General features: G+C 38.8%; 1 protein-coding gene across 2 annotated transcripts in view; it reads right to left on the bottom strand.

Annotated features, from left to right (window-relative positions):
- The window catches only part of MYCBP2 (MYC binding protein 2), a 266,872-nt gene extending 241,375 nt beyond the window's left edge, over nt 1-25,497 (bottom strand). For both annotated transcript variants that reach the window (XM_079721660.1, XM_079721659.1), the window contains exon 1: nt 24,941-25,497. In XM_079721660.1, the coding sequence (XP_079577786.1) occupies nt 24,941-25,242 (302 nt within the window). In that variant the 5' untranslated portion in view covers nt 25,243-25,497. The remainder of the gene's footprint in view (nt 1-24,940) is intronic.
- Nucleotides 25,498-26,548: the final 1,051 nt, after the last annotated feature.

Here is a 26,548-nt window from a genome sequence, read left to right as displayed (position 1 = left end):
ATTCTTGTATAAACTTTCTATGAAAGAATATATTCTAGATGTACATATAAGATACTAACATACAATATAGCTATTGACATGACAGCAAAATACTGGATAGCTAAGAAATACACATTAAATTATTTTTTAAATGTGAATTCTGCAAATACTTTTATAAAATTTAAAAATTGTAAAAAGCCATCAAATGAAATTTTTAAAACTTTATTTAACAGTGGGGCTGCTAATAAATACCAGTTATGTTCCCTTCCCAGAAAAATCTACTCTTTGTAGTAGTCAGGGCTACAGTGCAAAAAGGATCAGGAGTCCATTTTTACTAAATTACTACAGGAAAACCCCAACTCATACACTTCTCATATCCAGCAGCCAGTTTTTCATAACATCACAGCCCTAAGACCAAATTATTCTTTAAGCAAAAGGAAGCACCTGAATGACTTTGAGAAAAGAAATTTTTAATGTGGCAAAGAATAAGAATTAATGGAAGAAACCCAAACCGAGGAAAATGTATTTTCATCTCATTTAATATTTTTTTACATCTACCATGCTGAAGTGCACACTGCTAGGTACTAAAGACATAAGATGAAAAGGAGAGTTGTTTTCCTCAAGGAGCTCAGAGACCTGAATGAAAAGCATAGTTTAATGATCCAGCAAAAGGATGCTACTGCTATAACAAAGACAAAAGGTGAAGAGGAGGAGGAGGAGGAAGAGGAAAAGGGAAGGATTTGAGGAGGAGGAGAAGGGAGAGACTCTAGATGCTACAGAGGTCAGGTCCTTAACACTTGGTAACTAATGTAGTGGAAGCTGTGACCAAATAAAAAAGTCATAAGGCTAGGTCACTTGGAGGTAGGGATGTCATTCACAAAACAGGGAAGTCAAGGGGAAGAATTAGTTTGCAAAAGGAAAAAATGAGTTCGATTTTGAAAATGTTTGACTTCAAGACACTAAAATGTCAACAAAATACACATGAACAAGCATATGAAAAATGTATCCTTGACACTACCTTCAGCTTCATACTTTAAACTAAAAAAATCACAAAATCTTATCAAATATATCTTGTAAACAGTTCTTGAATCTATCTACATCACCTCTATTGCTGATATGCTAACAATGTAAGTAACCCCTACCTCCTGCCTGGACCACTGTGAAAGCTTCATAAAAAAGCTTCATTTCTGCACATCCATGTCTGCCCCTCTTCAATCCATTTTTCATATAAGCACTCAAGTCAACTTTTAAAAAAACAAATGAATAGGTAATTCTCCCACTACAAACTCTATTAATATATTCTCAATTCTCTTAGATAAAGACCAAAAGCACTGACGTGGTTTAGAAGATCCTCTACCAAGATCTGACCTCCACCAGTCTCTCCCACCTCGTTTTGCATCCTTCTCCAACTTGTTCATCACATTCCAGCCACAAGGACTATTCGTTCCGTTGTTTGAACCTGCTAATAAGCTCCTTAGCAGCTTTCTCTTAGGGGCTTTTTCTCCCTCTTCCTGGAATTCTATCCCACATCTCTTGCTAACCCCTATTCATCTTTGAGGTCCCAGTATAAGTGTCACTTACTCAGGAGTGTCCCAGACTAGGCTAGTTTCCCTAACATCCATTCTCATTTCATCGTATACTTGTGTCTCATTGTGTAACCTACAACTGTATGTTTGGAATTACTTGTTTAATGCATCACTCTCACCAAGTTGTAAGCTCCAAGAGTGCAGAAGCCATATCATTCTTGTTCACTGCTCAAGCCTCTGTGCTCAGAAAAGTACCTGAAACAAAGTACTCAACAGTACTTTGAGAGACAGAGAAAATGGGAGGAAGGAGAGAGGACAGGGAGAAGAGAAGGAAGTTCAGAGCTATAGCTACCAGCCTTACTTAGAGAGGAAAATAAGCAGAGGGCCAAGGATGGACCCATAGATACATCAATACATTTAAAGGATATCTAGCCAGAAATGTCCATTAAGGAATTACCCATGGGAGTATTTTACTCAGATCTTGGTGCAAAGGAGGTAATGAAAATCATGTATGTAGATGGGATTTCCCCAAGATAGCATGCTACAAAAGAAAAGAGAAAGAGAGTAACAGTATCAAATGCTACACATGAAGAGATATACCTCCTCACACAATCTATTCAACTATGAGCAAAAAATATTTATTTCAACATTTTCCCTTTCAGCACCTTCATTAGTGCCTGACACATCATGGATGTTCAAGAAATATCAGGTGAATAAACAAGTTGATGAAAAGCATTGAGTATTTTTCATGTGTGGTTTAGGAAACCAACTTTCCTTTATACTAAAGTTTACTTAAGTGAAATCAGTTATTTCAGCAAAAGGAATATGTAAATGCTAAAAGGTTAGCCCTTTCTATACAATTTAGAAAAGCAAGAAGGTTCATTCAAAACCAGTCTTCAGAGAAACAGAATATATAAATATAAATTAAGATGAATTTCCTGAAGCCTACTTATCACGGACTTAAATTTTCCAAAGCATATACCAATACTTTTGTCTGTTTTGTTTAACAGAACTTCTTAAAGTTCAAATGACTTTATACATATTCCTAAAATATTTATTTTTATGCATTTGGCATTTAATTAGTTTTGGCACAATTTTAATGAATCTGGACCCACCAAATCCTGCGTACAGATTAGCTGAAAAATCAGCTTTCCCCAAATCCCCACAAATTGATTTTACTGTGTTTTTTGTTGATTTGGCTGTTTTAGAAGTAGAGAGTTATCCAAGAGAGCCAGTAATAAGCTAAAAATTATACGTAGAAAATCTGTATTCAACATTAGAAAATAAAAATGCTGTTTTTTAGTAATATAATATCCCACTATATGACTGCATTTCAGAACTAAGCTTAAATAAACGTTTCATGGTGTTTGAGGATGGAGAGATAAAAGAAAAACTCTAGAAACAAGTCTTACACATTAACATTTCACTGTGGAATTTCTGATGATTTAGGACTTTAAATCCTAAATCAATAGGAGCTTAATAAAGAATGTCTGGAATTGGTCCTATAAGATTTTTAGTCTTCTCATAAAAAAAACCTCATACCCATGAGATTTGAAAGAATTATGGGTGGTAATGAAAGGCAAAGGTTATTAACATGCTCTAAATATTTATTTTAAAATATTTACTTTAAAAATTCCAAAGAAGAAATTCTCTTAATAGCTACCACTGTTTAGTAAAACCAAATACTTCTGCAATAAGAACAAATGAATTTTGCAAGTTGTTCTGTGATATAGATCATTAGTTTCTATATCAACTTATTACTGAGTCTATTTTCTAACAGAACAAAAATTAGCCATAATTTAATTTAAAACTTCTCTGACTCTAAATCTGTTTCTTCATTTGCAAAATAAAGAGATAAAAGAGATTATCTCTGAGGTCCCTTCCAACTCTAAAATGCTAGTATTTAAATAACTCAAAATTCAAAGAATTTATGGAATAAGAGGGTTTCAGTCTTTTGTTCAATTTCCCTTAGAAATGAGAAATGAAAAATTCCTGAGTCTACGATCTAAGACAGGAATCGCCAAATTTATTTCTGTAAAGGGACAGATAATAGATATTTTATACATTGTGGGCCATAAGATCTCTGTTGCAATTACTCATCTGTTAGCATGAAAGCAGCCATAGACAACACAAAAACAGATGAATGTGGCTGTATTACAATCCGATTGTAATTTCTGGATATTGAAATTTGAATTTCATACAATTTTCAGGTGTCACAAAATATTTTTCTCCTTTTATTTATTTATTTATATAGCTATTTATGTATGTATATTTATGTATGTATGTATTTTTAAAATGTAAGAACCATTCTTAGTTCACAGGCCATACAAAAAAAGGAACTGAGTCGGATTTGGTCTGTGGACCATAGTTTGTTGACCCTTGACCTAGAGTATATTTTGATAAACAGGCTCATATCAGAAGGAAAAAAATATTAATATGCAACACAGATAAAAATATTCAGAATATCACTATGCTTATATCAATAAGCACCCTTAAAATTATCTGCCTTTCTTTCTGCAAAGATAAACTCCTGACTTTCACTTTTATTTTACTAAAGTAAGATACCAGATAGGAGCAACCATTGTTTTTCCTTCAAAAACTAGACTAATATCGAAAGGTCTGGAAGCAACTGAGGACTGGATGAAGTAAAAATCCAGAGATGGAAGAGCACTTCCAAGGTGAGCGGAGATCACTGGCGTTTTCTTGCATGAGGGCATTTGCAGAGTTTGGGTACAAGTGAGGATTGAGCTCACTAAAGGAAACCAAAAACTCGGGTGCTTTACAGATGTCTGCATGGACTGGAATGACAGACTGGAATCTAGAAACGCTCTGAATATGTGGCCAGGACATCTAATAGTACATCTGCTTAGTGATGGGGCACTGAAGAAAGATAGGGAAGCTGGGCCAAAAGGGCAGGGTCGATTTCCCATAGTTGCCCAGTTTTAGAAGACAGAATCTCAGTAGATGGAGGAATCGACTTTATCTCTGATTTGGACTGAGGTAGCCAACACCTCACGCTATCTGTCTAACACAATAAAGAACAAACCTTTCTGGAAGAAAATATCATCTGAAATAAATTAACTGTTCTCTTACACATAATGTTAGGCATAAAATAAACATATTAAGAGACATCCAAAGAAGCAAAATAATGTGATAGACAGATAATCAAGAGAAAACCAGACAATCAGACAGACTCAAGATAACCCAGACACTGATATTAGGAGGCAAGGACCTGACACAGATGCAAAGTTGAACAAAATGGATGAAATGATGTAATTTTCAACAAAAAAAAAATTTTTTAAAGCCAAGTGTATTTCCTGAAACAGAAAAATCAATATCTGAAATTAAGAACTTGTCAGAAGACTCTAAGAGCAGAATAGACCAGAGGAAAACAGAATCCACTGACTTGCAGACAGGCCAAGAAAAAATATCCAAACTCCCCCACAGAGAAAATAATGTGATGAACAAAAAAGAGAGTATGAAACATGTAGGACACAGTCAAATCGTCTCATATTCATGTAATTGTAATCTCAGAGAGAGAGAGAAAATGACAACGGGACAAAAGCAACAGGTGAGGAAATAATTGATGATAATTTTACAAAAGTAAGGAAAGAAATCAACCCAGAGATTCAAGAAATTTAGGGAACTCTCAAGCAGGAAAATGCAAAGAAAACCACACCCAGGCACACCAAATGCTTGGCACAGTCAAACTGCTGAAACAAAGGATAGAAAGAAAATTCTAAAAGCAGCCAGAGAAGAAAAGATACATTTGAAGAAACAGTAAGATTGATACCTTCTATTCTTTGTGTTGAAAGTGCTGAGGGGTGGAGAATAGGGGGGATTAGCAACCTAGAATTGTATCTATCTATCAAATATATCCTTTAAAAATGAAGACAGGGCCTTCCCTGATGGTCCAGTGGTTAAGACTTTGCCTTCCAATGCAGGGGGTAAGGGTTTGATCCCTGGTTGGGGAGCTAAGATCCCACGTGCCTCGTGGCCAAAAAGCCAAAACATAAAAACAGAAGCAATATTGTAACAAATTCAATAAAGACTTTAAAAATGGTTCACATCAAAAAAAAATTTTTTAATGAAGACAAAAATAGAGATAATTTTAGACCCACAAAAGTTGACATAATTCCTTGTCAATATACCAACACTACAAGAAATACCAAAGAAAGGTCTTCCTTTAAAAATTGCCATGTCAAAATTTTAAATGAAAGGACACAGACTAAAAGTAAAAGGATTGCAGAAGATATATCTTGTACACACTCACTGGCCTCCCCAAAAAAGCTGGTGTGGCTGTATTAATATTTGACAAAGTAATTTTTAAGGCTAGAAGTGTTATTAGAGATAAGCAGAACATTTCATAATGCTGAAAGGGTCAATTCAACAGGAAGACACAAAAATCCTAAATGCGAATGCATCTAATAACAACAGCATAGCTTCAACATATATAAAGCAAAACTGAGAGAAGTAAAGAAATAAAAGATAAATCCACAGTCAAAAAAATCAGATTTTAACACACTTCTATCTAACTGATATAACAAGTAGAGGACAAAACAGCATGGATGCAGGAAAATGTAAAAACATGATTAATCAACTTGATCTAACTGACATACATAGAAAACCACATCCAACAACTGCAGAATACACATTCTTTTTTAAGGCAGATAGAATATTTACCAAAATAGATGATATGCTGGACAACAGACCAGGTCTCAACATATTTCCAAGGACAATGATCACAGAAAAATTAAACTATAAACCAACAACAGAAAGAAAACTAAGAAATTCTCAAACGTTTGAAAATCTAAAAAAACAGATTTCTAAATAACCTATGGGTCAAAGAGCTATAATAGAGACTTACAATGGAAATCAGAAAATATTTTCAATGGAATAAAAATTAAATATGACATATCAAAACTTGTGGCATGTCGCTGAAGCGGTACTTTGGGGAAATATATAGCTTTCCGCATACAAATGCATACAATGAAAAAAGAAAGCTTGAAAGTAAATGATGTAGGCTTACAACTTAAGCTAGAAAGAAGGGAGCAAATTCAATGTAAAGAATGTAGAAGGAGATGGGACTTCCCTGATGGTCCAGTGGCTAAGACTCCATGCTCCCAATGCAGGAGCCCAGGTTCAATCCCTGGTCAGGGAACTAGATCCCACGTGCCGCAACTAAGAGTTTGAATGCCACAACTAAAGAGTCCACATGCTGCAACTAAAGATCCTGCATGCCGCAACTAAGTATCCCACATGCCGCAACTAAGACCCAGCACAGCCAAATAAATAAATAAATCTTAAAAATAAAAAAAAAGAAAGTAGAAGGAGAGAAATAAAAATAAGAGCAGATATCAATGAAACAGAAAGCAGACATTCAATAGAGGAAATCAAGGAGTCAAAATGGATTCTCTGAAAAGATTAATAAATCTAATAAACCTCTAGAAAGATTGGTCAGGAAAAAATAGAACCACAAGTTACCCATATGAGAAATAAATTAGAAAGGGGACATAATTACATACACTGCCCATAAATTTCACAACTTAAATAAAAGGACAAATCCCTTATAAAAATATAACTTCTTGACATTAAACAAGGAAAAAACACAATATCTGAGTAGTCATATCTGTTAAAGAAATTTAATCCCTAGTCAAAACCTTCCCACAAAAAAAAAAAACTCTAGACTCAGATGGCTTTACCAGAGAATTCCTTCAAACACTTAAAGAATTCACTGGTACAGTCTTTCAAACAATATCAGTCTTAGACTAACTGTTCCAGAGAATATAAAAAGGAGAAACATTTCCCAACTCATTTTGTGAGGTTAGAGTAATTCTGATACCAAAGTCTGAAAGGGATATTTCAAACTAAGAAAATTTCAGGCCAGGATCTCCCATGAACATAGAAACAAAAATACTACATAGGCAAAAAGTAGAAACCACCGAAATGTTCATGAACTGATGAATGGATTAAACAACGTGTGGCACATCCATATAACAGAATATTATTCAGCCATAAAAAAGAATGCAGTAGACACATGCTACAATATGGATAAACCTTGAAAACATTATGCTAAGTGAAAGAAGCAAAGTCCACAAAAGATCACAGATGGTATGATTCCATTTATATGAATGTCCAGATAGGCAAATCCATAGAAACAGGAAGCTTATTACTGGTTGCTAGGGGTTGACGGAAAGGAGATGGAGAGTGACTACAAGAGGATACGGGATTTATTTTGGGGGTGAATAAAAATGTTCTGGTTGCACAAAGTTGTGAATATATTAAAAATAACTGAATGATATACTTTGAAAAGGTCTATTTTATGGTATGTGAATTTCATATCTCAATATAAAAATTATGAGGAAAAAAAGCCATTGACCTAAAAATAATTTCAGTGTCCATCAACATATAAAAAGGATAAGTAAAATGCAAAATTTATTTTTAAATGTTTCCCCTTATTCTGAATAAGAGGAATAAGCAGAAAAATATTATTTCAACAGAAGCAGAAACGTTATTTTATAAAACTCAACAATCATTTGTGATGAAATGCCTCATTAAGTAGGAAAAGAAGAGAAGCTACTTAATCTAATTAAGATTATCAACAAAAACCCTACAGCTAACATTATACTTAATTATACTAGATGAAAAATTAAATACTCCCACTAAGAATGGGAAAAAACACAAGAACTTACATTGTCACCACTTCTATTTAATACTGCACAGGAAGTCAGGAAGTCAAGCAAAAGAAATAAAAGTCATAATGGTTGTAAAGGAAAAAGTAAAGCATTTTTATTTGTAGACAACATAACCATATTTATGGGAAATGCAAAATAATCCACAAATGAAGAATTAATAAATAAATTATCAAGGTCAGTAAATAGAAGACCAATTTTTAAAAATCAACTAATTTATAAAACACCATACGGGGCTTTCCTGGTGGCGCTGTGGTTGAGAGTCTGCCTGCCGATGCAGGGGACGCGGGTTCGTGCCCCGGTCCGGGAGGGTCCCACATGCCGCTGAGCGGCTGGGCCTGTGAGCCATGGCCGCTGAGCCTGCGCGTCCGGAGCCTGTGCTCCGCAACGGGAGAGGCCACAACAGTGAGAGGCCCGTGTACCGCCAAAAAATAAAAATAAATAAATAAAAAACACCATACGTAAACTGAAGTTTTTCTATAGTAGCCAGACATTTCTCCTGTGTAATTAATGTAATGATACTCTCACTGTGTTCATGCAACACTGAATAAATTAGGGAGGGATAGTAGTCTGATTACTAAGTAGAAAACTTTTATTTACTTAACCTAGGCTGATAATTAGTAATAAGAAGAGAGATTTTAACAGTTCAAGTTGATCTAGGAGAGAGAGGCAAACAATTTCCTATATATCTTCAGTCCCTTCATTTTATTTGGAAGTCTTTAGGTTGGGGATAGGAACGGGAGGGTGTGGGAGTGGTAAGGACTATAAATAAAGTTACCTTGGCAGTGGGCAGAGCAGCATAAGAAAAAGAGAGTGGGGGAGAGACTGGGAGTAGAGAGTGAGGGGAGGAAAAGACTCTGAAAAGTTATGACTTTATTAGACCATGCCTCATGCAGATTTATAATCTAGGTACACAGAGCCTAGGTGGCCAAGCAAAACTCAAGCCATGGAGCAACTATAAAACTTTCTGAAGACAGTCCATTTATCCTAGGACTAAGAGAGCCACCAGAAGGGTAATGAGAGTTAGCAGTCAAACAACCAGGCACACAAAGATACAAGGCACCATGAGTGAGAACTAGCAGAAAAAGAAAACAGAAGGACAAACAGACTCCAGATAAAAGTTTCAGACACAACTATGCTTACCAACTTTACAGAAAAAAAAAAAAAAAAAAAGACTAGCTTTAAAATATCTGCAGGGTATGGGGAATATAGCACATGTGAAAAAGAATCAAATCCCACTTCTAGACATGAAAAATATAACTGCAACTAAAGACTCAGTAGGTGAGTTTACAGCATTAGACACGGTGAAGAGAGAATTTGAAGAGATCAGAAAAAATTACTAGAATTGAGAGAGAAAGATAAAAAGGGTGAAAATATGCCCCTGAGACCTCTTCCAAAACTTAAATCTCCTCCTTCAAGTCCCAGCATCCCAAAAGAGATAGAACTTAACTGTATCCAAGTATACCCTTCCTACCATACACTGGACCCCATCTCATTCACCATCCTTGGGATTTTGCTCAACCACTTACACCTTTTCTTTGTTTACTCTTTAATCTCTGTCTTCTATGGCTTCTAACCCTAGAGGCCTACTGGTCTCCTCCAATTTAAAAAAAGAGTTTAAATGATTCTCTATCCCTCTGCCCTCTTCATCACTAAACTTCTTGAGGAACAACTGTCTCAAATGTTTTCTGTCCCCTACGATCAAGCTCCTACAAGTGTATGAGACTTCTCAACAACACAAACTTTTTTGTTGCCTACTGAATTCCTTACCTTCAGTCTTCATCCTTTATATTCTTCTACATATGAGTACTATCAAACAGTCTACTTCTTTAAATACTCCCCACCCTCAGCTTCTAGAAGAACCTCTATTTTAGTGTTCCATCTCCCTTGATGATGATTCTCAGTCTTCTTTATTAGCTCCTTTTTCTTCCTTTTCCTGTCGCTTAAATCTTTAGCACATATATTACTTCTCATGAGAGTTATCTGTTCATAATTATATTCATTTCTATATTGGTAACTTACATTGTTTTCAATAAGCTATAACAACCTTAATAATAGCTACTGGGAGTTCACAAGCATCATCAGAATGCTGGTCTAGAACCAGTTATGTTCTCTGACAATACAGGTACATCCACCATGAAAACCTACCACCTTTCAAGCCACTTCAAAATCCCACCACTACCCATTTAGCGCAGAGCACATAATTTAACCCTCTACTTAACTGCTAAAAGGGACATCATTTAGAATGAACTACTTCCTTTATTTTCCTTTCACCCACCTCAAAATAATCTCTACGTGGGCCTTACTCCATTAATTGTCCTCACTCTCTCTTTTTTGCTCATTATTCCTGCTCTTCTCCCTTAGCCTACCAGCTTACGAGGACAGAATTTAGAGACAGACGGCATAGATTCAAATGCAGGCTCTGTCATTTATTAGCTCTGTGATCTTGGGAAAGTTAATCAACTGCTCTGTGCCTCAGTCAGCTCATCTGTAAAACAGGATGAAAATAGTACTTATCCCATTAGATTATGAGGCACTTACAGTTATGCTTACTATTAATAAGTGCTAAACAAATTTTATTTCTTTTTATTACCATGCTAAAGTGTCTACTGTGGTTTGGGTTTCCCCAGAAGCAGACATGATTTAAGGATTCAAGTACAAGTAGTTGTTTGAGAGGTGATCCAGGAAAAACACTGATAGGGGAAATCAGAAGTGAAATAGGGAAGGGAAGGCAGTCAAGAAAGAGTGTATTATTAAGCCAGTTACCCTGATGGGAAACCAGAGTGTGATCCTACTGGAGAACTCTAACGGATGGTATAGAACACAGCTCAGTTATCCCAAAGGAGAGATGTGAAAATGAGGTATTTATCCACCACATCCCCATCCATCAGTGGCTGAAAGCCTTTCTGACAGCATTAACTCCCTGGCATTTCTGGCTTGCCCTGCACACAGGCCAAGCATGTCTCTATGGCCAGTAAGAAAGTTCTCAGGCAGAAATTCATAAATGTAAGTAGACAATATAGAGATGAAAGCCAAAGAAATATGGCTAGGACACTAAAAACATCTGCTACAGTGTCTCTTACCCAAAAGACAGATTAATTCTTTGTCCCCTTCCTCAAGCTACCATCTTCCTTCTTTCCCTCTAAACACTAATTTCTAAATGCTGTACTCCCTTCTCCATCTAACGTCAATTCACCTTCCCACTGACTGTGACTTTTCTCAGCCTTCTGAAAAAAGGAGGTGGGGATGAGTGAGTGTTAGGTCATTATCATCTCTTAATGCCAACTTCAAGATGATGTCTCAGACTTCTGTTTAGCTGACCTATAGGGAAAGAGTCAGTATGTAAGTGATAATATGCTCATGAGGAGCCTCTGAATATATTGTACATAATGTATCTGAGTCAGGATTGAGAGACTCCTAACAGAAGACTTTTCAAAATACAGGTCTATAGACCAAGAGAAAGGTTTTAGCTACAAACCACAGAAAAGAAGTCCAAAACAATTAGGTAATTACTGAAATCAGAGGACTGACTGAAGTAACCGACAAAGAAAATGTACAGAGAAAGGTGTCAAAAATGGCCTCCTGAGAAACTAGTTCTTCCTACCTCCCTTAATACCTAGAGGAAAGGCATTATTATTTCTGTATTTGACATCTAGTCACTTGCTATACCTGTCATTCTTTCATCATCCTTCTAACACCAAAATGTCTCTCAAATCTGTTCTATTTCATCTATTCCCATTGCCTTCTCTCAGGTTTTATTATCACTTGTCAGAGCTACTGCAATTGCTTCTTTAAAGGAACCCCTGCTTTGGGGATCTATGTCTTTTCATCCCTTACAGTGCTGCTATAGACATTTTTATAAATTGAGAGTTTAACTCTATCACTTCTGTCCTCAAATAAAGCAATACAGGAACATAGTAATCCAGTCCTAACACATCTTTCAGTCTCTTCTCCTACACCCTTATTCTCATTCGTCCAGTTGCCCCACATTTTAGTTATTGTCAATATCTGTGTTTTACACTTCTTTGATTTTACCTCTATATTCACAATGTAGCTCCGGCAACTATTACTGTCTACACCTCAGGAGTCAGCAAACTATGGCCTGCAGTCAAATCTAGCCTGCCACCTATTTTTGTAAATACAATTATACTGGAACACAGTCATGCGCATTTGTTTAAATATTACCTATGGCTGCTTTCAAGCTGTAACAACAGAGTTGCAATAATCGCAAGGGAGACTAGAGAGCCTGCAAAGCCTGAAGTATTTACTATCTGGCCCCTTACAGAACAAGTTTGCTGACCCTTCAAACATGGGACAACATCAAGCAGCCTCATGTGTGTATAAGTGGATTCCTAGAAGGCAATGAGAGAGACTAGGTTTGAAATAATATTGGAGGAAGTAAAGGCATAATGTGTGAAATTAAACAAAAATTATATCACACATATCTAAGGAGTTCAATGAATGCCAAACACATGATAAACACACACTAAGAAAAAACACATTTAGGAAGAGCATGGTCAAATTGCTAAAAATCAAAAATAAAGAGAAAAATCTTAAAAGCAACCAGAGAAGGAATTTTGATTCCAGTATGGTGGCATAAACCAAATACAATCTATCTTTCACACTGTTTACAACTATAAACTTCGGGCAAAATACAAAAAAAAAAAAAAAAAGAAAGAAAAAATTATTTGAGGACTCTGAAAAGGAAACAAAAGCATATTGTGGAGGGGAGTCAAACTTGGAAAAATGACCCACAGGATAGTGAGCTTCCCGGCTCGGCTATTTTCTTCTCCTTTCTCTAACAGCTTTGCTCTAAGGCCAGGAAGCAATCACTGCATACAGAGAGCAGCAACACAGAAGTTAAAACTCCAAGAGAAACCCTATCTTTCTGGCCACAGGAATTGGGGAAAGGGGCTCCTGCATGCTGGAGAATGTGGAGAAAATCCTGGAAGGGAGAAAGATTGGAGAAAGGGATTCTCTAATCCTGCCTATAAGCTCACGTAAATCTTAGGCTTGCTCTGGAGCTGCACAGGTATGAGACAAACCCATACCAACATAGCAAAGTCTCTGAGAATTAAAAACCACCACCCACAAAAGGCAAGACCAAATTTGCAATCTGAAGCTAAACGGGTTGATAGTCGGCTAAAAGAAACAACAACAAAGATCAACACTCCAGAGAATTATGGTAAGAGCCAGAGTTTTCAAAACAAACACTCATAATGTCCAAGATACAATAAAAAATGTTCGCAATGCAAAAAGAAAATGTGAAAAATTTCAAGGGAAGAAACAATTAACAGATGCCAACCCTGAGATGATCCACATGTTATAATTATCCAATAGTACCTTTAAAGCAACTATTATAAATATGCTCCATGAAGTAAAGGCAAACACAGGTGAACTGAACGGGAAAAAATTCTCAGAAGACAAAGAGAAATTATTTTAAAAATGAGCCAAATGTAAATTTAAAAACCAAACAATGCAGTATGTGAAATAAAATTCACCTGAATTGGCTCAATAAATGAATGAAGATGAGAGAGAAAAGAGTCTGTGAACTTGAAAATGGATCAATAAAAATTACCCAATCTGAAGAACAAAGAGGAAAAAAATTGACAATAGAAAAAATAGTCAGAGACTTGCGGGACAATCTCAAAAGTTTTGTCACTGGAATCTTAGCAGGAAAAAAGACAGAAACCAGAGCAGAATATTTTAAGAAACAATGGCAGAAAGCATCCCAAATTTGGTAAAAGACAAATTTACAGATTCAAGAAGCTGAGCATTTTCCAAAGAGGAGAAACTCAAAGAAAATAAAGACTAGATACATCAACTCTAACTGCTGAAAAACAAAAACAAAAAAATTCTTGAAAGCAGATAAAGAAAAATGACATATTACATAAAGGGAAATAAAATTTGAATTACCAAAGGTTTGTCATCAGAAATCATAATGATGAAAAGACAGTGGAACAACATCATGAAAATGCTAAAAGAAAATAAGTTTTTACTCAGAAGTCTATGTTCCCCTAAAATATCCTTTAAAAATGAAAGCAAAATAAAGACATTCACAGCTGAAGGAAAAAAAGAGAGTTTATCCCCAGTAGACTACTTTACAAGAAATGCTAAAGTAAGTCCTTTAAGCTGAAAGGAAATGTAGCATCTTCAGGAATGAAGGAAGAATAACAGAAATAATAAATATATAGGTAAACATAAAATACTTTTTTCCTTTAATTTCTTTAAAATATGTATGACTGTTGACAGCAAAAATTATAATATTGCATAGTGAGGTTTTCAAAGTGTGCAGCCATAACATATATGAGAGCTGTAACAAAGGAGGGATTGGGATGTAGCAGAGGGGGAAAAAAGCATCTGTATGTTTGTAAGGTTTCTCTATTTTTTTTTTTTTTTTTTTTTTTTTTGCTGTACGAATGCCTCTCACTGTTGTGGCCTCTCCCGCTGCGGAGCACAGGCTCCGGACGCACAGGCCCAGCAGCCATGGCTCACAGGCCCAGCCGCTGCGCGGCATGTGGGACCTTCCCGGACCGGGGCACGAACCCGCGTCCCCTGCATCAGCAGGCAGACTCTCAACCACTGAGCCACCAGAGAAGCCCAAGCCTTCTCTATTTTAAGTGAAGCAGTACAATAGTAACACTAAGTAGGTTGTGAAAGGGTAGGTATCTATATTGTAATCCCTAGGGCATTCAAAATTAATACAAAAAGATATACCCAAAATGTCCAATAGCTACATTAAAATGGAATCTAAAGAACAATCTAAAAGAAGGCAGAAAAGGAGTAAGAGAGGAATGAAAAACAAAGAGGGAAACAGAAGACAATAAAATGGTAGACCTAAAGTCAACCATATCAATAATTAATTACATTAAATATTAATCGTCTAAACTCTCCAAATAAAAGGCAAAGATTGACAGAATGGATTAAAAAAAAAAAAAGTAAAATTCTATGTGTACTGCCCAAAGGAGAGAAACTTTAAATATAAAAACATAGATAGGGCTTCTCTGGTGGTGCAGTAGCGGTGTCTTAAAGTATAACAGGACTCTTACAGTGTCTCTGTTGAAAATGTTTCCCTTCGGAGAACCAGGACCTTTTAAGCCCCAGTGCTCAGAGCTACAGAGATGGGAAGCATAAAGTCCCCAGTGGATCACTGACAGTGATGCTAAGTGGAGGCATCCCAATTTCCATGTGTTCTTCCTATCAGGAACACTGAAGGATAGGACCTTACGCTCATCATCAGTTGTGCCATCAAAAGACTGTCTTACTATCTATCAGGTCAGCAGCTTCTGGGCAGTTATGGTGCACAATAGGACAAATGGATCTGTGGGATTCATTTGCTATAAAGTGGGTCCCTTACTCTGAAACGATGTTATGTGGCACCCTGTGCTGATGGATCACTCTATAAGCCTTCAAATATGGGCACTGGTTGAGCCCCGGCAAGTTGCAAAGGGAAACTCATACACAGAATATGCATGAAATCCAGTCAAAATGAATCACGATCCTTTCCAAGGCACAAGGACCGGTTAGTATCCTTGAAGGAAAGTTAGTCTCTGCTACTGTCAGGCTGGACATTCATCAGTTCAGTTGCTAGATCAGCACTGATGAACATAAATCCATTACTGGGCCCTTGCATAGCCATCATCAGTAATTTTTCCATAACCCTTGTAGGCCAAATGGAATAACCTAACAGTAGAGCTTCTTATGTAATGAGATCCAAATAATTAATAAGAATTTACATTCTAACAACTTAGTAGCCATTTGAAAAAATAATACACATAAACTTAAAGAAAAATATTTATATCTCATCTTAAATAACCACAATTACTTAATAATAGGACACTGCACATTCTGAGTACTGCACAACTTCTCAAACTTGTGCAGATTAAACATGTCACCCTCCTCTTCTCTTCCACACTGATTTTTGTGCAGTGCTTTGTTGTATCACAGCAACCACCAAAAATTCAACTTTAAAAAGATATGACATCATCAAAAGGAGTGCAACAGGATCTAATGTAAAAACTGTGAACTACCTCAAGTCAGTAGTTTGTGACAGACATTTCTGTGTTTCCTTTAAAATTCTGAAATATCCAATGGTACTGTGTGTCTGCTGGGGTGTTTGGAGGTGCCTCACTGCAGTCTAGGAATCAATCTGTGCGTGCGCGCACGCACCACAGTCCCTCTCCCCCCTCAGCAGACCCAGCACCTCCCAGTAGGCTTTGTTGTGACTTAACTCTAGTTAGTTATTGGTTTGGTGATAGACAGCAGGGGAGAGGAGGATAGATGGGGGTAGCAGGGGCAGCATAATCTTCACGTAACTACCCTCTAGCCAGGAGAAGAAGGTCACTTCTGTAGGCTCAGAGGGTTCAGAGGAATTTGGAGTTTCAAGGTTTTCCAGTGCATCAACTCAGACGTCCCATCTTAAAAGCCAGGGTCTCATTCCTTCCTAACCAGAGGACAGACACGCTGGCTTAGCAGACTTGCTGAGAAATCAACCTGCCCTGGAGCTCTGCTACCCTTGAAATTAAATCTTGGGCCTAATCCTTAGCTTTTTCTTTCCTCCTACTGCAGAAGATGAGTTTCTTTACATGATACCAGAGGAAGAAATTACCTAACTTTCTCATTTTGCTCCCAATTACCTTCAACCTTTCATTGTCTTCCTCCAATCTATGTCACTCACCAAACAGCCATCTGACTACACCGTCCGTATAATTAATAACTTCCCTAAATGTCTCAAAAGCCTAAGATACTGTACCCACAAATACTTTCTCTTCTACAGGAATGGCATTCCAATTTGCCACCAGTGAAAGTTTTAACAGGTGCACAGCTACAGTGCATGCAAAGGGTTGTCGGTATCAGTGCTCCATCTACAACCAGTAGCGGGGTTCTTACTGCTAGCCAGCCAGCAGATAATCTAGCTCCAAAATTCCATTTTGAAGACTACTTCCTCAGACCACTGCTGGTACCACAACTGCCTTGGAAGAAAAGAGACTCTGAAATGAAGATCTGCACAACCAAAGTACTGGGGAATGTCCTCCAAATCAACACCTGTGGGAGAGGAAAGGAAGTGAGACTAAACAAAGGAGTTGAATTGAAATGCAGTCACAGGAAGGCCTCAGCCAATCCATGGGGAGCTCTGGAGTTGCGATGGATCTTCAAATTTGTCCTACCTTAGGGCAAAAGGGCCAGGCATTCACACCCCCATACAGAAAAGGCATTGGATGCAGGCTGATCCTGAAGAAAACGCAAGACTTTGAGGGAAGCAGGTCTGTTGGCTCACAGCAATGCCTGGAGAGACTCAGTTGCAATCAGCTTTAGCTGCCAATATTCTCAATGGCTGGGGGAACTTGTAACTGAACGGAGGGGCATGGGTGATGACCTAGAGCAACCACCACACCACTGCTGGACTATTATACCAAATGGGCTAATGAGGGGAGAAAATGAATCATTTACCCTGCTTTCTTAGGAGGAAATAAGTTTACCACCAGTTGATAAGGGAAAACTCTTCTTTGTAGAAGAGCATCAGCTACTAAATTCTATTTTAACAGAAATATAAGAATCATCATTTTGAAGCCCCTAATGAAATTACTGACTCAGTCAAGGATTATCAAAAGATGCTAAAACCGTTAGGTGGAAGATATTCAGTGTGCCAAAGTTATTACCCACGATTACCTGCCTAATGCAAATGGAAGAAGCATACATTTACAGAAAAGAGACCTAGTGGGTACCATCTTATCCAAGTGATTCAAGTAACTAGACTGAGCATTATTAAACAATGAGACAACCTGAAAACCTCTGGATGGGATGCAATGTGCAGTACTCAGCATTATATACAAAATATTCTTGCCAAAAAGTGTTTAACCGAAACCTATTGAAGCTTTAAAGCCTAACTTCCATTTATAGGAAATATGGGGATAGATGACATAAAGGGGCACAGTATCTGGGGTCCTGTCCTTAAGGAGCTAGTTTTATAAGACATTCTAGAAAAGGTAAAATATTAGTGACAGAAAACTGGTCTGTGGTGGCCAGTGGCTAGGGGTAGGAAAAGGGCGTTAGAAGAAACTTTTTAGAATAATGGAAATATTCTATACTTGACTGTGATGGTTCGGAGGCTCCTCAAATGGACACTTAAAAAGGGTGAATTTTATTATATGTAAATTAAACCTTGATTAACCTGTCCCCTCCCCCCAAAACCTGAATATTTAATCTATTCTTGAATGAAAAAGTGAGACTATTCTGACTATTCTGTTGATTTTTTAAAATAAATACCTTAAAATGCAAAACTATTTTTAAATTAACACTTTTATTTTCTTTTTAAGCCCAAAGGCAAGATCTTCTTTTATCTTGATCTAGGAAACAAATTCATTTCATAGTTCTACTTGCTAACATGCCAACAGAGCAATGTTTGCCTTAAAGTGTGTTTATATAGGATTCCATAGATGTAACAGCTATATGAAGCAAATTACTACCTATCCACAAATATACTGATTCGATCCCATATCACTTACTAAAACACTCCTACAATAATGTCTCTTCATAGCTCAAAACCATCAGTGTCTACTGAATAAATCTAACTCTTACCTGGCAGTTCAAGCTGCCATACCCTCTGACCAAAGCCTCCACTTCCAGAATGAATTCCCATTGCTCTCCCTCATAACACCTACATTCTAGCTCTGACAGAATTCTTACCATTACCTCCACACAAACTGTGCTTTCTCACCTCTTGCTCATGCTTTTGTACCAGCTCAGAATGCCATCCCTTTGTCACAATAGGCTATGCTTTCTTAGTCATTTCATTTAACACTTTTGTAAGTACCTGCCTTTGTACCTTTCACACCCATCCAGACAATAAACTCAACGTAGAAACTGTCTTGCAAATCTTTATAAGGCCAAGGGTTAGCACCAAGTATTAATCCCGGAATCTTGGATGGATTAACCTCTTCTAACCGAAATCCCATGCATCTGAAGGATGGGCTCAAATAGCATTCCTAACAAGAAAGAGATAAAGAAGCTGAAGGAAGTAAGTGGGTTTAGCTTGGAGAAGAAAAGCAATTTCCCATTTTAACCACAGTCTCCTCTATTGTTTCCACTAACACTGTTCTTCTACCACTTCAGCCCAGATACCCTGACTGTCTTTATCTCCCAGTCTATCAGTTCCCTCCTGGCATCACTTTCCTTTTTACCATATGTTCAATCTTTGTCACCAAAAACCTTCACTTTCTTTCTTTCTTAGACCTCCAGGCACACTTCAACCTTGAATCAACTAGCAGTTTTTTTCATTTCTCTTCTGAGTGGAAAAGCTTACAACAACATCATGCTGACTGGAATTTTAAATATGTGATTTTAATAATAATAACAGTAGTAGTAGTAGTAGTAATACCACGACCACCAACAACAGCAGCTAACATTTAATGAGCACTTTAACAATGTTCAGGCACAATGTCCTTTCAATAGCCCTATAAGGATACAAGTAAAGAAACAGACATGAAAATGCTAATTAACTTGCCCATTTTAAGACAGAAAAAAGCAGAACTGAAATACTAAGACGGTCTGACTTCAGAGCAGATTTAGCCACCGTGCTATGGTTCTTCCCAAATGCAATCAATGCTGTACTGCCATTCCCACTAAGAACTGATCAAACATTCCTTTATTCATTTCCTAACAATCCCCTTCCTCAAGCAAATGTTCCAACTTTGATTGATTCATTCCTACAAAAATATATTTATTCAGTCACTGAATAAATGAAATAGTTATTCCCACATTCAACACAGTCATTGAGACCAAAACATAAAAGAGTCAGACATGATCTCCGCCTTCTCTTTAAGTCCCCAAACTCCATCTGCTCCTTCACTCTCAGCAGAAATCATTAATTAATATTTATTAGCACTTAATGTGCCAAGCACTTTACATATACAGATTCATTCAACCTACAATACGATCCTCATTATTATTATTCCCATTCTACATAGAAGAAAACTGAGGCATAAAGAAAAGCAAAAAACAACAAGTGGGACTACATCAAACTAAAAAGCTTCTGCACAGCAAAGGAAAGCAACAAAAATGAAAAGGCAACCTACCAAATGGGAGAAAATACTCGCAAACCATATACTACTGGTAAGGAGTCAGTATCTAAAATTAAGAACTCACACACCTCAATATCAAAAAACAACAACAAAAAACAAACAAAAGAACACAAACAATCCAATTCAGAAAATGGAAAGAGGCTCTGAATAAACATTTTTCCAAAAAAAGTTACATGAATGGCCAACAGGTACATGAAAAGATGCTCAACATCACTAATCACTAGGAAAATGCAAATCAAAACAACAATGAAATATCACTTCACACTGTTAGAATGACTATTATCAAAAAGACAAGAAATAAAAAGTACTGGCAAGGATATGGAGAAAAGGGAACCCTTATGCACTGTTGGTGGGAATGTAAACTGATGCAGCCACTATGGAAAACAATAGGGAGGATCTTCAAAAAATTAAAAATAGAACTACCATATGACCCAGCAATTTCACTTCTGAGAATATACTCAAAGGGAAACGAAAACACCAACTTGAAAAGATATCTGCACCCCTATGCTCACTGCAGCATTATTTACAATAGCCAAGAAGCCACCTAAATGTCCACTGATGGATGAATAAAGAAGGTGTGATATATATAATAAATGGGATATTATTCAGCCATAAAAAAGAGGGAAATCTTGCCACTTGCAACACCAAGAATGGATCTTGAGGGCATTATGGTAAGTGAAATAAGTCAGACAGAGAAAGACAAATATACCATATGATCTCACTTATAAGTGAAGTCTAAAAAAAAAAAAACAACACAAAAACAAAATTGAACTCATAGATACAGAGGAGAGATTCATGTTTGCCAGACGCAGGGGGTGGGAGATGGGCAAAATGGGCAAAGGGAGTTGAAAGGTACAAAGAAAAACTTCCAGTTATAAAATAAATAAGTCATGGGCATGTAATGTACAGCATGGTGACTACAGTTAATAATACTAGACTGTATATTTGAAAGTTGCTAAGAGAGTAGATCTTAAAAGCTCTCACCTCAAGAAAAAAAACTATGTGTGATGATGGATGTTAACTTGAATTTATGTGGTAGTCATTTCTCAAAATACGGAATGGTTATGTTGTACACCTACAACTGATAGAATGCTATATGCCAATTATATCTCAAAAATATTTTTTAAGCAAAAAACTGAGGTATAGGAGTTATGTAATGCACCCGAGGTCACACAGCTAAAAAGCGGCAAAGCCAGGATCTAAAACCAGTCCAGCTTCAGAATCCAAGCATTCACTACAATGCCATCAAAGTCACTGACACCATAAGGCTGCATTCCTTAACTTCTCTACCTACACCTAAAACATAATCCACAGTAATTAATTTATTCAACACTGACTGATAACTCACTCGCTTGTTTTCATTCCTTGAACACAACCTTGTTTCTGCATCAGAGACTCTATTTTCCTAGAACACCATTCCTCTAGTTCTGCCTTCCAATCATTGTGACTCAACTTAAATGCCAACTCGCAAAGAGACCCATCCTGACCACCCTACCTAAAATACACCCCCAGCCCCCGCCAACTACAAATCAGCTATCACGTGCAACTGGGTTCATTTCCTTCATGGTTACTTATCACTACCTGAAATGATCAGTTGCTTATTTCTCCCCACTGGAGTGGAAGTTCCAAAGACAGCAGAGACCTAGTCTCTCCTGCTCACTGTTACAGCTTCAGCACCTAAAACAGTGCCTGGCACACAGCAGGCACTGGATATTTACAGAACAGATGCCAAAAATTGTGCTAGACACTGGGATTACCAAAACGAGTAGGATACAGTTCTTAATAAACTCCTAGTCTTTAGATCTATCCTCCCCTTCTATACTAAAGGATGACTAGCTCCTAACGTTTTTTTTGTGGCTAACCTCTCCACCTGTCATGTTAAATCCGTCCCCATAGACTTCGACTTCTCACCATCATTTAGCCCCTCTCTTCTTTAATTTCTCCTTCTCCACTTACTGAATGTTTCCCACTCACCCTCCCATACTCAAATATCCTTCCCTCAACCATCTCCCCATTACCCCAAAATATCCCATTGACTCCGCAGCCACATCTCTCTTCCACAGAATCTTGACCACTTCCTCAAAAGTCATCAGCGACCTGGAAAGTGTTCTCACTTTCTTCAACATTTATCCCTGTCGAGGACTTTCAATCCACTTTCTTAGGGCCGGAGGTGCTACTGTCCCACAGTTCTCTTCTTAATTTTTTTAATCTTTTTTCAGCTTCCTTCACTGTCTCCTTTCTCTCACAGCTTTAAACTTGGTTCTCACTAGAATTTCACCCTCTATTCTTGCTCCATTCTCTGTCTCTGAAACATTTCATCTTCTCCTCTAACTCAACTAGTGCCCCATACAAATAATTACATCATTCATTCAGAACCTAAATCCCAGCTCCAATTTCCCCATTCATAGTTAATAAGAAATGTGACTTGGGCTTCCCTGGTGGCACAGTGGTTGAGAGTCCGCCTGCCGATGCAGGGGACACGGGTTCGTGCCCCGGTCCGGGAAGATCCCATATGCCGTGGAGCGGCTGGGCCCGTGAGCCATGGCCGCTGAGCCTGTGCGTCCGGAGCCTGTGCTCCGCAATGGGAGAGGCCACAACAGTGAGAGGCCCGCGTACCGCAAAAAAAAAAAAAAAAAAAAAAAAAAAAAGAAATGTGACTGAATTCTTAAGCAAACCCTCAATAAAGAATAGTTGCAGGCCAAGACCTAGAAAAACTAATGTGAACTATAATAAACAATCATGTTCTGAACAAGCACTAGAAGGCAATATCACACAACTTAAGGCTCGTTTCCATTAGTACTTCTTGAAATACAGTACTTGAACTAATTCTTCACTAATTTTAATTGACAGCTTGTACAAAAATTGACCAAAGACTAAAAATCATTCATAGACTTTATGTATGTGGTTAATCTATATTAATTTTGTCTAAAACTGTTTACACAGTTCTAAATACACAGAAACTGTATTATTACACAAGTATAGTAGTTCAAAGTTAAAACAGGGAACATACCAGTCACAAATTATTGCATAAGTCTGGAAACAACATACAAAATAAATTCAAATTCTTTGAGAGGGGTTTGTAAAGATGTACCTATGGTGCCATAATATACAGACTCACAGCTCCAAATTATACCTAATCATTAGAGCAAACTGTCTATTGAGATTTTGTGCTATTTTCAAAAGCATCAGCAAGAAACAGACGTGCCATTGTGGCCTTCAGTTTACATAGCAAAGGGTAGTTAGTTACACACATTTATATCAGTACGATAAAACTACTCAAGTCCCAATCCTGTAAACAATTATACACACGAGAAGAGTGGTTTACCCAGAAAACGTGTGAAGAAAGCTCCATCTTTACAACTCTCTGCAGTGGATAGGAGCCACAGTACCTACTGGTCAACCACAAATACCTGACTCACAGCCTAGCCCCTCTCATAATGAGAGAAAATGGCATCTGGTTATTACCGAACAAACTACATATTCAATAAATACAGTAAACTCTGTAACTTATTTGACAAAATCCTACTATGCTTTCCCTATGTATTGCAAGAAGGTGTGAGAAAAAAAAAGATGAAGCCAACTCCCAATTACCCCTGCCAAAGGCAAGCTGGTGAAACAAGTCAGTCACCATCCTTCAAGGTATGTGGCATGTAAGAGCATGGAAAGGAAAACAACAGGAGAGCCTTAAGCAAAAAGACACCCACATTTTAAGAAAAAGAAAATGAAAGTGGTTTAACATCTCCTCCATCACGGGAGCTGAAGGTGCACCAAGTCTAGGAAGAGATCTAGGAGCTACTCAAATTTTCCAGTTGGTGTCAGTTGATCACTACACCAGCTGTCATATTTTGAAGTTCTTCAGGTTTCCCCTTTTCCCCATAAACCGCCCTCCCGCACTCTAAACCCGAAAAGTGACAGAGGAAATAGAAGAAGGGAAATGGCCGATGGGACAACAGAACACAAGCACCGCTGCAACCACATCTCTAGAGGACCAAAAGGTCCACTTATCAAAGTACAGCTCTAAAAATCTGTATCAGACACCTTTCACAGCCACCTAAACCTCCAACTGCATCCCTTTCGCATAAATCTCTTAAATTGAAACCCCATGCTTTATCCTACAGGCTGATTATCTAAAACTCATCCTATATATATGACATTATCCTTAACCGATACCATCACCCCCCCCCCCAATGAAAGGCAGATTTTTTTTTAAGGGAGGCGGAAAGGTGAGCATGGAATGTCATGAAGGGGTGGGGGGGAGGGGTATGAGAAATACGTGCAAATACCATTGCGGCAGAGACACTGGGAATGACACTTCCCTCATCGCTCTTGCAAATTCTCTTGGTGCATTACCCTCTGCTCATCCCTCCTCCTTCTTCAACAATACACATACACGTGTCATAACCGACCCGCACCACCACCTTTTCTAGCATCACAAGCTCCCCTCCCACCCTCTCTTGCCCGCTACAAAGGCAGTTACACACACTTAGAACAGAAACTGCCGCCACCGCACCCTCCTATCTCAATAAGTGATTCTATCATCTAGCATCAAGCGCTTGCTGAAAGACAGCTCAGTAAATACGTATGTAGACAGACAGACACACACACACACACACACGGGCGCACATGCAGCATGTGGCGCAACGAAGAGCACCCGGAGACGCACCTGGAGGCCGGGTGTCCAGCGCTGCTACCCCCCTGGTCCCTGTCACTGAGCGCAGCTGTGTAAATCCTCCGGTAACGGTCGGCCAGGGCCCGGCCTGACAGCAGCAGCTGGTAGTGACCCCGGGAGTCCGCGGCCGGCAGCCCGAGCCCCAGCCCCGCGGCCGCCAAGGAGCCCTCGGAAACCGGCATGAACAGCGCCCCCGGCGCCGGGGAAGAAGAGATGGTGGCGGCAGGGAAGAATCCGTCCCCGCCGGCCCCCGAGGAGGCGGCGGCGGGAGAGGCAGTCGCTGCGCACATCATCATCCTCGCAGCCGCCGCCGCCTCGTCCCCGCGGGACGGGCAGGCAGACACGCGCGCGCACAAACAGCCCTTTTCCAACGACGACGGCTCCGGCGGCGGCCTCTCGCTCCGCAGCAGGGAGACTACAAAGACAGAGACCTCCTCCTCCTCCTTCTTCTCCTCCTCCCCCCCGCGCTGCCCTCGCCACTACTGGGGCCGCTCATCTAACCTCGCCACCCCGGGAGTGTGAGGAGGAGGCGGTGCCGCCGCTGCTGCCGCCGCCGCCGCCGCCGCCACCGCTGCCACCGCCTGAGCCACCCGCAATGGGAAACTGCCGACCGCACTGGGCATGCGCCCCTCCTCGCACATGCTCAGTCACTCCGGCCCCGCTCCCTCCCCACCCCCTCTCCGCCACCACTCCCTCTGCTTCAGGCCTCTGGATGTGAGGCCTGAGAGTCGGGCCGGATCTGAAAGAAGGCCGCTTCTCCGGGTTTTACTAGCAGCTTGAGGAAGAGTAAGGAAAGTGCTGGGGAGGCTGTCAGCTACAACCAGTCGGCTTCAGGTACTGGGTTCCCTCCAGGTGGGAGAACTGGGACCTGAAAGATAGAGGCCCCGTGCCCACCTCCAGAGGTTGACGGTACGCACTCCTGCTGCCGTTCCCCAGAGTGTGTGCTGCTAGCGGGAAGATGTACTGTGAATGGCGCTGGTTGAACTCAGAATTCTAGGCAGAGGAGGCCCGGCGAATTAGAAGTCCCTTTGGCGATCTTAGTTTGGAATTTTTGTCATTAGGATTTAAGTCTGTTTAAAATCATTTTTACTTACGAAAGACAAGGAGTAATTTAGCGCATTCTTCTTTTTTTTTTCTGTGAAAGTAGAATTCCCAGATATGAGAGTGTTCACAAGTCAGAGGCATTCCAAAATTCTTGTTTGTAACGTTTATATCAGCGCTAAATCTCAATGCAACAGTACTTTTCTTAAATGTTCTTTTTTTTTTTTTTTGACTCCACGCTCACCCTAAGAGGGCACTCTTATCTCTTGACAGTGGTCACTTCATGGCTTATCTTTTTCCTCCCAGACTTACATTACTAAAGATAATTCTTGAATATGACCTGAAACTAGTTGTGACTGACTGTGTAACATCTGAAAATGCCATATCTATCAAAGATCTTATCATTGTTATCCATAAAAATGTAATATTTGCTGAGTCCCCTGTTCCAAGCTATTCTACCAGCTCCCTCTAAGTAAATGCCGTAGAAATGTATGCGGCAGTGCACCCTGATTCCTATTAAGTTTTAGCCTTTTGATTCTCAATTTGAAGAGTTTGCCTAAT

The sequence above is a fragment of the Hyperoodon ampullatus genome, assembly GCF_949752795.1.
Source record: "Hyperoodon ampullatus genome assembly, chromosome: 16".
Taxonomy (NCBI): Eukaryota; Metazoa; Chordata; class Mammalia; order Artiodactyla; family Ziphiidae; genus Hyperoodon; species Hyperoodon ampullatus.
The sequence above is the reverse complement of the archived record's forward strand: the minus strand, read 5'-3'. Positions and strand labels throughout refer to the sequence as shown.